General features: G+C 37.3%; 1 protein-coding gene across 1 annotated transcript in view; it reads left to right on the top strand.

Moving 5' to 3' along the window:
* rnft2 (ring finger protein, transmembrane 2) overlaps positions 1 to 17,634 on the top strand; it is a 99,327-nt gene that overhangs the window by 12,099 nt on the left and 69,594 nt on the right. Inside the window, exons 5-6 of the mRNA XM_061894285.1 lie at positions 2,224 to 2,324; positions 2,548 to 2,701. Of these exons, the coding sequence (XP_061750269.1) occupies positions 2,224 to 2,324; positions 2,548 to 2,701 (255 nt within the window). The remainder of the gene's footprint in view (positions 1 to 2,223; positions 2,325 to 2,547; positions 2,702 to 17,634) is intronic.

Raw genomic sequence — 17,634 nt, 5'->3', positions numbered from 1 at the left:
CAAGTTTTAATCAATCAATCAATCAATCAATGCCTACTGAGCCTATGGTGTTGTTAAGTTATTGTGGCTCAATTTGCCTTAATTTTTTTTTATTTTAATGTATTATTATTTAATATATAATATTGTTTTAGTTGCTTAAGAGATATTCCTGGCTCTGAATTTGCTCATTGCTATTTTTATGTTTTTGTGCATTACTTGTTGCCGTCATCATTAAACAAACAGGTTACTCATCAGTTACTCAGTACTTGAGTAGTTTTTTCACAACTTACTTTTTACTTTTACTCAAGTAAATATTTGGGTGACTACTCCTTACTTTTACTTGAGTAATACATCTCTAAAGTAACAGTACTCTTACTTGAGTACAATTTCTGGCTTCTCTACCCACCTCTGGTTATAATATGATACAACACATCATTTCATATCTCTTTACAACATGTCCAAAAAGGAGTAGGAAGAAGCAAAGATGATTTAATCCTAACTAATACATACACTATATTGCTAAAAGTATTTGGCCAACCATCCAAATGATGACAATCAGTTGCCCTAATCACTTGGCCCGGTGTATCAAATCAAGCACTTAGGCATGGAGACGGTTTCTACAAACATTTGTGAAAGAATGGGCCGCTTTCAGTGATTTCCAGCGTGGAACTGTCATCGGATGCCACCTGTGTCGTGAAATTTCCTCGCTCTTAAATATTCCAAAGTCGACTTTATTATAAGAAAAGTGAAGAGTTTGGGAACAACAGCAACTCAGCCACCAAGTGGTAGGCTTACGTAAACTGACAGGTCAGCATAGTGCAAAGACTTTCTGCACAGTCAGTTGCTACAGAGCTCCAAATTTCATGTGACCTCCCAATTAGCCCACGTACAGTACGCAGAGAGCTCCATGGAATGGGTTTACAAGGCCGAGCGGCTGCATCTAAGCCATACGTCACCAAGTCCATTGCAAAGTGTGGGATGCAGTGGTGTAAAGGACATCACCACTGGACTCTAGAGCAGTGGAGACGCCTTCTCTGGACTGATGAGTCACGCCTTTCCATCTGGCAATCTGGAGGTTGCCAGGCGAACGCTACATTTCGGACTGCAATGTGCTCAGTGTTAAATTGGGTGGAGGAGGAATTATGGTGTGAGGTTGGTTTTTCAGGAGTTGGAAGGAACTTTGAATGCTCCGGGATACCAAAACATTTTGGACAATTCCATGGGATGGCACTTCAAATTCATGGTGCCTTAATACTTTTGGCAATATAGTGTACCGTTAATTAATTTAAAACCTCTTCTCACTCCGGCGCTTACCAAAGGCATGCGGTAAGTTTAGGCCTGCGCTTAAAGATTTGAGTGTGATGTAAGGATACCATCATGAAAAGCACATTATTATGATCTTACCTTTACTTATAAATGAAGTCCATGCGCAGCTCCTTCCGATCAAAAGCATCGATAACTTGTTTATAGAAGTCTTCCTTATCTTTCTTCAGTTTTAAAAGTCTCTCTGTCTCGATGGAGATCTTCCTTTATTACCTCCTGCATCCATTGAAAGTCTGTTTTATTTTAGATATGTAATCCCCCGTGTTAAAAGTGCAAGCGAGAGGAAAGAATAAACACTCTTGCTGCTTGTTTTCACTTCTTCTGCAGCCGAGTAGTCGCAAGAAGGATCACTAGCGCCCTCTACCACCAGGAGGCGGGAGTTACTTAATGACTCATATTTGACACACGCAGCTACGGTATATTAATAAAACATAGCTGCTTACTGTTCTTTTTAGCATATTCAATAGCTTGGACCTTAAATCTTACTGAATAGCTCTTAATCTTCTTCCCTTTATGCGATTTCAAGTGATTGAAATCAGCCTCCTCCATTTTGGAAATGATGACAGGTGAAGTGTCACTTGTGACGTGACGAGTTTGACCCTGTGGAAATTCTAGACATGCGCTAATAAAAATAATATTTTGCGAAACGAGTTTGACCCGGCGTTAATTCTGAGCCGGCGGTAATGCTAAGCATGCGCTGATTATTTTGCGAAACGAGTTTGACCCGGCAGTAATTCTAGTCAGGTGCGTACTATATTTTTGTTGTTGTATCTTTGTCACTGACGCTTAGTCGAAGCTGTTGAGGCGCGTGCAGGTAGCGCCACAGATAAATGCGTGCGTGGGAGGGGAAGAGACAAGGGATCATCAGGAGGAGCGGAATGTTGATTATCGGGATGGATCGTAAGTTTGCATGTGTTTCAGGAGGAGCGCTCCATCATGGTTGCGGTGTGGATCATGTTGTTCCTGGGTGGCAACGTGGCCTACGTGTACTACGCCTTCAGCCAGGAGGAGCTCTACAGAAGGTAAGTCCCTTCACCTGGATCATCCTTTACTTTGGATTCAGTTTTGTCTTCATTTGTTCTTTCTGTCGGCAGACTTCCTGTTCTTGTCTGCTTTTCTTGTGAGTACTTTTGGTTTTGTTTGGACCGTTTTTGGTTTTGTTCCACCATGGCATTGTGGCACACCGTGTGGTCCCGTCCAAGTCCACGCTGGCGCTGCTGATTGTGGTTTGTCCGTGTCTTGCAGCCTCTGCTTTTCAAAGCCCAACCTCAGCAACTTTGACTTCTTTGACCTGGTCTGGGCGGTGGGCATCACCGACTTTGTCCTCAAGTTCGCCACCATCGCCCTCAAATGCTTTGTCCTTTTTCTGCCCAAGATCCTCCTGGCCTTCAAATCCAGGGTGAGAGTCACATTATTTCGCTCTTTCTTTTTCTAAGCACCCTCACTTGTGTTGATAATAATCCCGTATCGTCGATGACATGTTGGTACACCAGGCGGAACCGAGCGACGTCTTCCATTATGTACTTGTATGACCCAATGCAAACAACCTTCCCTAGTCATGCTGCAAACAAATATGTGATATCAACACACATGGTCACACATAACCTGCTCACTCAACTTTCTGGATATTATAAAAAAACATCCATGCACCATAAAAAAAATCCAAATGAGTTGGCTGTACGATGGTATACGAAAACACGGGCAAAAATGGGGCGTATGAAAACTGAGGTACTAGTGATGTGCGATACTACTGCCTTTCTTTCCGAGCCGATACCAAGTAGAATGAAGGATAGTGTCAGTAATACCGATATGATGATGTACTTTTTCTCAATGTTCCTCTTTTTTTCTCAATTTTCATGTCTTTTTTCTCAATTCTCATCTCTTTTTTCCCCCTCAATTTTCCTCTTTTTTTTTCTCAATTCACCCCCTTTTCCTCAATTCCCCTCTTTTTTCCTCAACTTTTCTCTTTTTTCTAAATTTTTCCATTTTTTTTCTCCATTTTTTTTTCTTAATTCTCTTTTTTCCCCTAAATTTTAATGTCTTTTGATCTAAATGTTCATCCTTTTTCCTCATTTCCTTTTTTCCCCCCCCTCAATTTTCCCCTCTTTTTCTTAAGTTTCATCTCTTTTTTTCTTAAATTTTCATCTCTTTTGCTCCATTTTCCTCTCTTTTAATCAAAATGTTCATCGTTTTTCTTCAAGTTTCATCGATTTCTTTCCTTCTCAGGTTTCCTCTTTTTTCACCTCAATTTTTCTCTTTTTTCCCTAGCAATTTTCCTTTTTTCCCCTTAAGTTTCATCTCTTTTTTCAATGTCGTTTTTTTTTCTCAATTTTCATCTTTTTTCCTCAATTTCCCTCTTTTTTTCTTCAACTTTCATCTTTTTTTCTAAAATTTTTCAAAAACAATTCTCAATTTTCTTCTTTTTACATAAATTTTCCTTTTTTACTAAATTTTTCTTCACTTTTCTTCACTTTTCCTCAATTTTCATCTCTTTTGATCTAAATTTTCATCCTTTTTCCTCAAGTTTCATAATTTTTCCACGTTTTGTCTGTTTTTTTCCCCTCAGGTTTCGTCTTCCTCCCGCCCCCTCAATTTTCCCCTCTTTTTCTTAAGTTTCATCTCTTTTGTTCTTAAACATTTAATCTCTTTTCCTCAATTTTTCTCTCTTTTAATCAAAATGTTCAACGTTTTTCTTCAACTTTTATCTCTTTTTTCACCTCAATTTTTCTCTTTTCTGTTAATCTTCATCCTTTTTTTCTAATTTTTCCTCTATTTTCCTCAATTTTCTTCCATTGTTTCCCTTCATTTCCCTCTTTTTCCCCTCCATTGTCATCTCTCTTTCTGTATTTTCCTCTCTTTTTCTCAAGTTTCATCTCTTTTTATGTGATTTTTCAACTTTTTTTCAAAATGTTTATTCATTTTTATTCCTATATTTTTCGCTTTTTCCCCCTTCAATTTTCTTCTTTTTTCCCCCCATAAAAAATATATAAATCACACCCATTTAAATCCATTACAAATGGGGATGAAATGCAAAACACACCCAACACTTATTCATGTTTGGCGCAATTTAGCTGCTTGAAGCTTTATAGCTTTTAGCTCAACTGTCAGCGGGCTTGCCTCTCATGCGAGCGACCATGGTTGGCGTCCCTGTGCGGAGTGGTGGGATAAAGACAGGGGGTCAGCGGAGATATTTATAAAACAATCTTGGCCTCTTTGATAATTCCATTTGGAACTTCCTCTCAGCCGCTATCTCCATATAAGGTATGAAAATGTACCCTAAGTGTTTTGCGCGAGTCCGCAATTGTAGTCAATACATATTTTATTTTTCTCCCTCCTCTTGTTGTGGGCAGTGGTCTGGAAATTACTTTTAAAAAGGAATTCTTTATAGTAACTTGTTACAATACAAAAAAAACCATCTACTCGTGGAATTACTCTTTAATGAAAGTAATTGATACGTGTCTTTAAAGGGGAACATTATCAGCAGACCTATGTAAGCGTCAATATATACCTTGATGGTGCAGAAAAAAAGACCATCTATTTTTTGAACCGATTTCCAAACTCTAAATGGGTGAATTTTGGCGAATTAAACGCCTTTCTGTTTATCGCGCTGGAGGCGATGACATCAGAATGTGACGTCACCGAGGTAACACAGCCGCCATTTTCATTTTCAACACATTACAAACACCGGGTCTCAGCTCTGTTATTTTCCGTTTTTTTGACTATTTTTTGGAACCTTGGAGACATCATGCCTCGTCGGTGTGTTGTCGGAGGGTGTAACAACACTAACAGGGAGGGATTCAAGTTGCACCACTGGCCCCAAGATGCCAAAGTGTCTGCCGCCAGACCCCCATTGAATGTGCCAGAGTGTCTCCACATTTGACCGGCGATGCTAAGACAGACATGGCACAGAGATGTATGGATAACCTGCAGATGCATTTGCAACTATAAAGTCAACTAAATCAAAAATATGAGTTTGTTGATGTTGACTTATGTGCTAATCAGACATATTTGGTCGCAGCGTGACTGCTAGCCAATCGATGCTAACATGCTACGCTAATCGATGCTAACATGGTAATTACCGGCGGTGCTAAAGCAGACATGGCACAGAGTAGTATGGATAACCTGTAGATGCATTTGCAACTATAAAGTCAACTAAATCAAAAATATGAGTTTGTTGATGTTGACTTATGTGCTAATCAGACATATTTGGTCGCAGCGTGACTGCTAGCCAATCGATGCTAACATGCTACGCTAATCGATGCTAACATGCTAATTACCGGCGGTGCTAAAGCAGACATGGCACAGAGTAGTATGGATAACCTGCAGATGCATTTGCAACGATAAAGTCAACTAAATCAAAAATATGAGTTTGTTGATGTTGACTTATGTGCTAATCAGACATATTTGGTCGCGGCGTGACTGCTAGCCAATCGATGCTAACATGCTACGCTAATCGATGCTAACATGCTAATTACCGGCGGTGCTAAAGCAGACATGGCACAGAGATGTATGGATAACCTGCAGATGCATTTGCAACGATAAAGTCAACGAAATCACAAAGGTGAGTTTTGTTGATGTTGACTTATGTGCTAATCAGATATATTTGGTCGCGGCGTGACTGCTAGCCAATCGATGCTAGCATGCTACGCTAATCGATGCTAACATGCTATTTACCGGCGGTGCTAAAGCAGACATGGCACAGAGATGTATGGATAACCTGCAGATGCATTTGCAACGATAGTCAACGAAATCACAAGGGTGAGTTTTGTTGATGTTGACTGCCAGCTAATCGATGCTAACATGCTACGCTAATCGATGCTAACATGCTAATTACCGGCGGTGCTAAAGCAGACATGGCACAGAGATGTATGGATAACCTGCAGATGCATTTGCAACGATATTCAACGAAATCACAAAGGTGAGTTTTGTTGATGTTGACTGCCCGCTAATCAATGCTAACATGCTACGCTAATCGATGCTAACATGCTAATTACCGGCGGCGCTAAAGCAGACATGGCACAGAGCTGTATGGATAACCTGTAGATGCATTTGCAACGATAGTCAACGAAATCACAAAGGTGAGTTTTGTTGATGTTGACTGCCAGCTAATCGATGCTAACATGCTACGCTAATCGATGCTAACATGCTAATTACCGGCGGTGCTAAAGCAGACATGGCACAGAGATGTATGGATAACCTGTAGATGCATTTGCAACTATATTACGTTTCCTTCCACCCACATTTAATGCGAAACAAACACTTACCAATCGACGGATTTAAGTTGCTCCAGTGTCAAAAGATGCGAAAGTCCTGATCGTTTGGTCCGCACATTTTACCGGCGATGCTAACGCAGCTATTCGGCCATGCTATGGCTATGAATAGCGTCAATAGCTATTCGCTCAATAGCTTCAGTTTCTTCTTCAATACTTTCATACTCCAACCATCCGTTTCAATACATGCGTAATCTGTTGAATCGCTTAAGTCGCTGAAATCCGAGTTTGAATCCGAGCTAATGTCGCTATATCTTGCTGTGGTATTCCCATTGTTTGTTTACATTGGCAGCACTGTGTGACGTCACAGGGAAATGGATAGTGGTTTGGAAGATAGCGAAAATAAGGCACTTTAAAGCTTTATTTGGGGATATTCCGAGACCGGTAAAATTTTGAAAAAAACATCAAAAAATACAACAAGCCACTGGGAACTGATTTTTATTGTTTTTAACCCTTTTGAAATTGTGATAATGTTCCCCTTTAAAAAAAACAACCTTCAAATATCTTGCATATGCAGTTGAGAGAAGTTGTGTGTGCGCTTCTTCAAAAGGCGGGGCCTGTTGCCTAGTAACCTGTGACATTAAGCTGTGTTTGTTAGCTTTAGCCGCTAGCAGCGGGAATTTGTGGGATCTTTTGAATCTTCTCCCTTAAGTATGTTACTTCTCCTCAACGAAGAGATCGTATCTTCTTGTCAACAAAGGGTGCATGTAGACACACTATGGAAGCGCTAAAAACTACAACAAAGATGGCGACAAGAGGACACTTTTGGGGAAAAAAATGGTGAGAAAGCAGCACCGATACATGTTAGGTAGACCACAAGGAAGAGTTTTCAATGTAGGAAATATCACCCCTTTTAAATCGGCTATTTTTTGACATTTTGACAGTATCGGCCCTATATTTGTGGTGCACCCGTAATAGACCTTATTTGAGTCACAGTCTGCGGGTGGAGTTAGTGTACTTGTCCCTCAGGAGAAGAATGATACGTCCCATAAATATCACAAGTGTAGTAAGAGTGTAGAAAAGAGGAAATGTTCTTCTTCCCTTTTTTGCTAAACTTAACAACACATAGTTTTTGCAGAGGCGTCACATTTTCTTGTGATCCACCTCCACAGCCTAAGCCTAAGCACGTCTACGTGCAGCACAGCTAACACAACTTGAGCCCTTTAGTGCTTTATTTTGCAAACGTACTCAGTAAAGAGGCTGAATCATCAATGCATTGTATTATTGGTTTAAACAACATGTAGTGCAGACTGATACACGCCATATATTGGATGGATGTTTGGATACCATGTTGTGCTCACTGATACACGGGATCACACTTGTATATTGGATGGATGTTTGGATACCATGTAGTGCACACTGATACACACTTGTATATTGGATGGATGTTTGGATACCATGTAGTGCACACTGATACACACTTGTATATTGGATGGATGTTTGGATACCATGTGGTGCAGACTGATACACGCCATCACACTTGTATATTGGATGGATGTTTGGATACCATGTTGTGCTCACTGATACATGGGATCACACTTGTATATTGGATGGATGTTTGGATACCATGTAGTGCACACTGATACACACTTGTATATTGGATGGACGTTTGGATACCATGTTGTGCTCACTGATACACGCCATCACACTTGTATATTGGATGGATGTTTGGATACCATGTGGTGCTCACTGATACACGGGATCACACTTGTATATTGGATGGATGTTTGGATACCATGTAGTGCACACTGATACACACCATCACACTTGTATATTGGATGGATGTTTGGATACCATGTAGTGCACACTGATACAGGAGATCACACTTGTATATTGGATGGATGTTTGGATACCATGTAGTGCACACTGATACACACCATCACACTTGTATATTGGATGGATGTTTGGATACCATGTAGTGCACACTGATACACACCATCACACTTGTATATTGGATGGATGTTTGGATACCATGTAGTGCTCACTGATACACACCATCACACTTGTATATTGGATGGATGTTTGGATACCATGTAGTGCACACTGATACACACCATCACACTTGTATATTGGATGGATGTTTGGATACCATGTAGTGCACACTGATACACGGGATCACACTTGTATATTGGATGGATGTTTGGATACCATGTAGTGCACACTGATACACACCATCACACTTGTATATTGGATGGATGTTTGGATACCATGTTGTGCAGACTGATACACGGGATCACACTTGTATATTGGATGGATGTTTGGATACCATGTAGTGCTCACTGATACACACCATCACACTTGTATATTGGATGGATGTTTGGATACCATGTAGTGCACACTGATACACACCATCACACTTGTATATTGGATGGATGTTTGGATACCATGTAGTGCACACTGATACACACCATCACACTTGTATATTGGATGGATGTTTGGATACCATGTAGTGCTCACTGATACACACTTGTATATTGGATGGATGTTTGGATACCATGTGGTGCACACTGATACACACCATCACACTTGTATATTGGATGGATGTTTGGATACCATGTAGTGCTCACTGATACACACCATCACACTTGTATATTGGATGGATGTTTGGATACCATGTAGTGCACACTGATACACACCATCACACTTGTATATTGGATGGATGTTTGGATACCATGTAGTGCACACTGATACACGGGATCACACTTGTATATTGGATGGATGTTTGGATACCATGTAGTGCACACTGATACATGGGATCACACTTGTATATTGGATGGATGTTTGGATACCATGTAGTGCACACTGATACACGGGATCACACTTGTATATTGGATGGATGTTTGGATACCATGTAGTGCAGACTGATACACACCATCACACTTGTATATTGGATGGATGTTTGGATACCATGTTGTGCAGACTGATACACGGGATCACACTTGTATATTGGATGGATGTTTGGATACCATGTAGTGCTCACTGATACACACCATCACACTTGTATATTGGATGGATGTTTGGATACCATGTAGTGCTCACTGATACACACCATCACACTTGTATATTGGATGGATGTTTGGATACCATGTAGTGCACACTGATACACACCATCACACTTGTATATTGGATGGATGTTTGGATACCATGTAGTGCACACTGATACACACCATCACACTTGTATATTGGATGGATGTTTGGATACCATGTAGTGCACACTGATACACACCATCACACTTGTATATTGGATGGATGTTTGGATACCATGTAGTGCTCACTGATACACACTTGTATATTGGATGGATGTTTGGATACCATGTGGTGCACACTGATACACACCATCACACTTGTATATTGGATGGATGTTTGGATACCATGTAGTGCTCACTGATACACACCATCACACTTGTATATTGGATGGATGTTTGGATACCATGTAGTGCACACTGATACACACCATCACACTTGTATATTGGATGGATGTTTGGATACCATGTAGTGCACACTGATACATGGGATCACACTTGTATATTGGATGGATGTTTGGATACCATGTAGTGCACACTGATACACACCATCACACTTGTATATTGGATGGATGTTTGGATACCATGTAGTGCACACTGATACACACCATCACACTTGTATATTGGATGGATGTTTGGATACCATGTTGTGCTCACTGATACACACCATCACACTTGTATATTGGATGGATGTTTGGATACCATGTAGTGCACACTGATACACACCATCACACTTGTATATTGGATGGATGTTTGGATACCATGTAGTGCACACTGATACACACCATCACACTTGTATATTGGATGGATGTTTGGATACCATGTTGTGCACACTGATACACGCCATCACACTTGTATATTGGATGGATGTTTGGATACCATGTAGTGCTCACTGATACACGTCATCACACTTGTATACTGGATGGATGTTTGGATACCATGTAGTGCAGACTGATACACGCCATCACACTTGTATATTGGATGGATGTTTGGATACCATGTAGTGCAGACTGATAGACGCCATCACACTTGTATATTGGATGGATGTTTGGATACCATGTAGTGCTCACTGATACACACTTGTATATTGGATGGATGTTTGGATACCATGTAGTGCTCACTGATACACGGGATCACACTTGTATATTGGATGGATGTTTGGATACCATGTAGTGCTCACTGATACACACCATCACACTTGTATATTGGATGGATGTTTGGATACCATGTAGTGCACACTGATACACACCATCACACTTGTATATTGGATGGATGTTTGGATACCATGTAGTGCACACTGATACACGGGATCACACTTGTATATTGGATGGATGTTTGGATACCATGTAGTGCACACTGATACATGGGATCACACTTGTATATTGGATGGATGTTTGGATACCATGTAGTGCACACTGATACACGGGATCACACTTGTATATTGGATGGATGTTTGGATACCATGTAGTGCAGACTGATACACACCATCACACTTGTATATTGGATGGATGTTTGGATACCATGTTGTGCAGACTGATACACGGGATCACACTTGTATATTGGATGGATGTTTGGATACCATGTAGTGCTCACTGATACACACCATCACACTTGTATATTGGATGGATGTTTGGATACCATGTAGTGCTCACTGATACACACCATCACACTTGTATATTGGATGGATGTTTGGATACCATGTAGTGCACACTGATACACACCATCACACTTGTATATTGGATGGATGTTTGGATACCATGTAGTGCTCACTGATACACACTTGTATATAGGATGGATGTTTGGATACCATGTAGTGCACACTGATACACGGGATCACACTTGTATATTGGATGGATGTTTGGATACCATGTAGTGCTCACTGATACACACCATCACACTTGTATATTGGATGGATGTTTGGATACCATGTAGTGCTCACTGATACACACCATCACACTTGTATATTGGATGGATGTTTGGATACCATGTAGTGCACACTGATACACACCATCACACTTGTATATTGGATGGATGTTTGGATACCATGTAGTGCACACTGATACACACCATCACACTTGTATATTGGATGGATGTTTGGATACCATGTAGTGCTCACTGATACACACTTGTATATTGGATGGATGTTTGGATACCATGTGGTGCACACTGATACACACCATCACACTTGTATATTGGATGGATGTTTGGATACCATGTAGTGCTCACTGATACACACCATCACACTTGTATATTGGATGGATGTTTGGATACCATGTAGTGCACACTGATACACACCATCACACTTGTATATTGGATGGATGTTTGGATACCATGTAGTGCACACTGATACATGGGATCACACTTGTATATTGGATGGATGTTTGGATACCATGTAGTGCACACTGATACACACCATCACACTTGTATATTGGATGGATGTTTGGATACCATGTAGTGCAGACTGATACACACCATCACACTTGTATATTGGATGGATGTTTGGATACCATGTTGTGCAGACTGATACACGGGATCACACTTGTATATTGGATGGATGTTTGGATACCATGTAGTGCTCACTGATACACACCATCACACTTGTATATTGGATGGATGTTTGGATACCATGTAGTGCTCACTGATACACACCATCACACTTGTATATTGGATGGATGTTTGGATACCATGTAGTGCACACTGATACACACCATCACACTTGTATATTGGATGGATGTTTGGATACCATGTAGTGCTCACTGATACACACCATCACACTTGTATATTGGATGGATGTTTGGATACCATGTAGTGCACACTGATACACACCATCACACTTGTATATTGGATGGATGTTTGGATACCATGTTGTGCTCACTGATACACGTCATCACTCACATGAAAACTGATACCACTGATTTTCTTTCCCATCCGATACCAAGTAAAATTCAGGCTGGTATCGGCGACGCTGTATTTTTTGTAAATTTTCCTCTCTGGTTCTCAAGTTTTATCTCTTTTTTTTCCTCAAATTTCATCTTTTTTCCCCTCAATTTTCATCCCTTTCCCCCCTAAATTTTCATTTATTTTTTTCCTCAATTTTCATCTCTTTTTTTCCTCAATTTTTTAATTTTTTTCCCCCTCTTTTTCCCTGAATGTTCATCTTTTTCTGAATTTTTCTCTTTTTGTCAATGTTCCTCTTTTTCCTCAATTTTCCTCATTTTTTAATCAAGTTTCATTTCTTTTTATATCACATTTCAATTTTTCAAAATTCTCTTTTGTTTTTACCTCAAGTTTCTTCTTTTTGCTCTTGTTTCCCTCAATTTTGCTCTTTTTTCCCTCAATGTTCCTCTTTCTTCCCAATTTTGCTCTTTTTTCTAAATTTTAATCTCTTTCTCATCTAATTTTTCCTCGATTGTCATCTCTTTTTTTTCTCAATTTTCCAATTTTTTTCCTCAATTTTCCAATTTTTTTCTCTCTTCATTTTCCCTTTTTTTTTTCTTCTGAAGTTTCATCTTTTTCTGAACTTTCCCTTTTTGGTCAATGTTCCTCTCTTTCTCAATTTTCCTCTCTTTTTCCTCAAGTTTGCTCTCTTTTTCCCCTCAAGTTTCCTCTTTTTTCCTCTGTATTTTTTTCTTTCTTCCCAATTGTTCTCTCTGTTTTTCTCAATTTCTGTCTCTTTTTTTCCTCAACATTCCCCTTTTTTTTTCTCAAGTTTCATTTATTTTTATTTCAAGTTTCATCTCTTTTTTTCTAAATGTCAATCTTTTTTTCCCTCAAATTTCCTATTTTTCTCAACTTTATTTCTTTTTTCTCAATTTCCTTTTCTTTCATAAATATTTCTCTTATTTTCCTAAATTTTCCTCTTTTTTTTCTCAATTTTCCTTTTTTCCCCCTCAATTTTCATTGCTTCTTCTGAATTTTACCCTTTTTTTCCTCCTCAATGTTCCTTTTTTTTTCATCAAGTTTCATTTCTTTTTATATCACATTTCATGTCTTTTTTTTTTAATTTGTCTTTTTTTTTACCTCAAGTTTCCTCTTTTTCCCATCAATTGTGCTCTTTCTTCCCAATATTGCTCTTTTTCCTAAATTTTAATCTCTTTCTCATCTAATTTTTCCTCGATTGTCATCTCTTTTTCTTCTCAATTTTCCAATTTTTTTCCTCAATTTTCCATTTTTTTTTTCTCTTCAATTTCCTTCTTTTTTTCTTCTAAAGTTTCATCTTTTTCTGAAGTGTCCCTTTTTGGTCAATGTTCCTTTCTTTTTCCTCAATTTCCTCTCTTTTTCCCCTCAAGTTTCCTCTTTTTTCCTGTATTGTTGTCACTGTTTTTCTCAATTTCTGTCTCTTTTTTTCCACAACATTCCCCTTTTTTTCTCAAGTTTCATCTATTTTTCTTTCAAGTTTCATCTCTTTTTACCTCAGGTTTCATCTCTTTTTTTCTAAATGTTAATCTCTTTTTCCCTCAAATTTCCTATTTTTCTCAAATTTATTTCTTTTTTGTCAATTTCCTTTTCTTTCATAAATATTTCCCTTTTTTTCCTAAATTTTCCTCTTTTTTTTCTCAATTTTCCATGTTTCCCCCTAAATTTTCATTGCTTCTTCTGAATTTTACCCTTTTTTTTCCTCCTCAATGTTCCTCTTTTTTTCATCAAGTTTCATTTATTTTTATATCACATTTCATGTCTTTTTTTTTTTTAATTTGTCTTTTGTTTTTACCTCAAGTTTCCTCTTTTTCCCATCAATTGTGCGCTTTCTTCCCAATTTTGCTCTTTTTCCTAAATTTTCATCTCTTTCTCTTCTAATTTTTCCTCGATTGTCATCTCTTTTTCTTCTCAATTTTCAAATTTTTTTCCTCAATTTTCCATTTTTTTTTCTCTTCAATTTCCTTCTTTTTTTCTTCTAAAGTTTCATCTTTTTGGTCAATTTTCCTCTCTTTTTCCTCAAGTTTCCTCTCTTTTTCCCCTCAAGTTTCCTCTTTTTTCCTGTATTGTTGTCACTGTTTTTCTCAATTTCTGTCTCTTTTTTTCCTCAACATTCCCCTTTTTTTCTCAAGTTTCATCTCTTTTTACCTCAGGTTTCATCTCTTTTTTTCTAAATGTTAATCTCTTTTTCCCTCAAATTTCCTTTTTTTCTCAACTTTATTTCTTTTTTCTCAATTTCCTTTTCTTTCATAAATATTTCTCTTTTTTCCTAAATTTTCTTCTTTTTTTTCTCAATTTTCCATGTTTCCCCCCCAATTTTCATTGCTTCTTCTGAATTTTACCCTTTTCCCTCCTCAATGTTCCTCTTTTTTTTCATCAAGTTTCATTTCTTTTTATATCACATTTCATGTCTTTTTTTTCAAAATTCTCTTTTGTTTTTACCTCAAGTTTCCTCTTTTTCCCCATCAATTGTGCTCTTGTTTCCCTCAATTTTGCTAATTTTTTCCCTCAATTTTCCTCTTTCTTCCCAATGTTTCTCTTTTTCCTAAATCTTAATCTCTTTCTTATCTAATTTTTCCTCAATTGTCATCTCCTTTTCTTCTCAATTGTCCAATTTGTTTTTTCTTCAATTTCCTTTTTTTTTGTTCTAAAGTTTCATCTTTTTCTGAAGTTTCCCTTTTTGGTCAATGTTCCTCTCTTTCTCAATTTTCCTCTCTTTTTCCTCAAGTTTCCTCTCTTTTTCCCCTCAAGTTTCCTCTTTTTTTCCTCTATATTTTTTTCTTTCTTCCCAATTGTTCTCTCTGTTTTTCTCAATTTCTGTTTCTTTTTTTCCTCAACATTCCCCTTTTTTTCCCTCAAGTTTAATTTATTTTTATTTCAAGTTTCATCTCTTTTTACCTCAGGTTTCATCTCCTTTTTTTCTAAATGTTCCCATTTTTTTCCTCAACTTTCCAATTTTTTTTTCTCTTCATTTTCCCTTTTTTTTTCTTCTGAAATTTCATCTTTTTCTGAAGTTTCCTTTTTTGGTCAATGTTCCTCTCTTTCTCAATTTTCCTCTCTTTTTCCTCAAGTTTCCTCTCTTTTCCCCCTCAAATTTCCTCTTTTTTCCTCTATATTTTTTTCTTTCTTCCCAATTTTTCTCTCTGTTATTCTCAATTTCTGTCTCTTTTTTTCCTCAACATTCCCCTCATTTTCTCAAGTTTCATCTATTTTTCTTTCAAGTTTCATCTCTTTTTACCTCAGGTTTCATCTCTTTTTTTCTAAATGTTAATCTCTTTTTCCCTCAAATTTCCTTTTTTTGTCAACTTTATTTCTTTTTTCTCAATTTCCTTTTCTTTCATAAATATTTCTCTTTTTTCCTCAATTTTCCTCTTTTTTTCCTCAATTTTCCATTTTTCCCCCTCAATTTTCATTGCTTCTTCTGAATTTTACCCTTTTTTTTCCTCCTCAATGTTCCTCTTTTTTTTCATCAAGTTTCATTTCTTTTTATATCACATTTCATCTCTTTTTTTTTTTCAAAATTCTCTTTTGTTTTTACCTCAAGTTTCCTCTTTTTCCCCATCAATTGTGCTCTTGTTTCCCTCAATTTTGCTCATTTTTTCCCTCAATTTTCCTCTTTCTTCCCAATGTTTCTCTTTTTCCTAAATCTTAATCTCTTTCTTATCTAATTTTTCCTCAATTGTCATCTCTTTTTCTTCTCAATTGTCCAATTTTTTTTCCCTTCAATTTCCCTTTTTTTTGTTCCAAAGTTTCATCTTTTTCTGAACTTTCCCTTTTTGGTCAATGTTCCTCTCTTTCTCAAATTTCCTCTCTTTTTCCTCAAGTTTCCGCTCTTTTTCCCCTCAAGTTTCCTCTTTTTTCCTCTATATTTTTTTCTTCCTTCCCAATTGTTCTCTCTGTTTTTCTCAATTTCTGTCTCCTTTTTTCCTCAACATTCCCCCCTTTTTTTTTCTCAAGTTTCATCTATTTTTATTTCAAGTTTCATCTCTTTTTACCTCAGGTTTCATCTCTTTTTTTCTAAATGTTAATCTCTTTTTCCCTCAATTTTCCTTTTTTTCGCGACTTTATTTCTTTTTTCTCAATGTTCCTTTTCTTTCGTAAATATTTCTCTTTTTTTCCTAAATTTTCCTCTGTTTTTTCTCAATTTTCCATTTTTCCCCCTCAATTTTCATTGCTTCTTCTGAATTTTACCCTTTTTTTCCTCCTCAATGTTCCTCTTTTTTTTCATCAAGTTTCATTTCTTTTTATATCACATTTCATCTCTTTTTTCTTCAATTATTCTCTTTTTTTTTACCTCAAGTTTCCTCTTTTTCCCCATCAATTGTGCTCTTGTTTCCCTCAATTTTGCTAATTTTTTCCCTCAATTTTCCTCTTTCTTCCCAATGTTTCTCTTTTTCCTAAATCTTAATCTCTTTCTTATCTAATTTTTCCTCAATTGTCATCTCTTTTTCTTCTCAATTGTCCAATTTTTTTTCTCTTCAATTTCCCTTTTTTTTGTTCCAAAGTTTCATCTTTTTCTGAACTTTCCCTTTTTGGTCAATGTTCCTCTCTTTCTCAAATTTCCTCTCTTTTTCCTCAAGTTTCCTCTCTTTTTCCCCTCAAGTTTCCTCTTTTTTCCTCTATATTTTTTTCTTTCTTCCCAATTGTTCTCTCTGTTTTTCTCAATTTCTGTCTCTTTTTTTCCTCAACATTCCCCTTTTTTTCTCAAGTTTCATCTATTTTTCTTTCAAGTTTCATCTCTTTTTACCTCAGGTTTCATCTCTTTTTTTCTAAATGTTAATCTCTTTTTCCCTGAAATTTCCTATTTTTCTCAACTTTATTTCTTTTTTCTCAATGTTCCTTTTCTTTCATAAATATTTCTCTTTTTTTCCTAAATTTTCCTCTTTTTTTTTCTCAATTTTCCATGTTTCCCCCTCAATTTTCATTGCTTCTTCTGAATGTTACCCTTTTTTTTCCTCCTCAATGTTCCTCTTTTTTTTCCATCAAGTTTCATTTCTTTTTATATCACATTTCATCTCTTTTTTTTCAAAATTCTCTTTTTTTTACCTCAAGTTTCCTCTTTTTCCCCATCAATTGTGCTCTTGTTTCCCTCAATTTTGCTCATTTTTTCCCTCAATTTACCT

Source organism: Nerophis ophidion, linkage group LG01 (genome assembly GCF_033978795.1).
Source record: "Nerophis ophidion isolate RoL-2023_Sa linkage group LG01, RoL_Noph_v1.0, whole genome shotgun sequence".
Classification (NCBI taxonomy): Eukaryota; Metazoa; Chordata; class Actinopteri; order Syngnathiformes; family Syngnathidae; genus Nerophis; species Nerophis ophidion.
The sequence above is the reverse complement of the archived record's forward strand: the minus strand, read 5'-3'. Positions and strand labels throughout refer to the sequence as shown.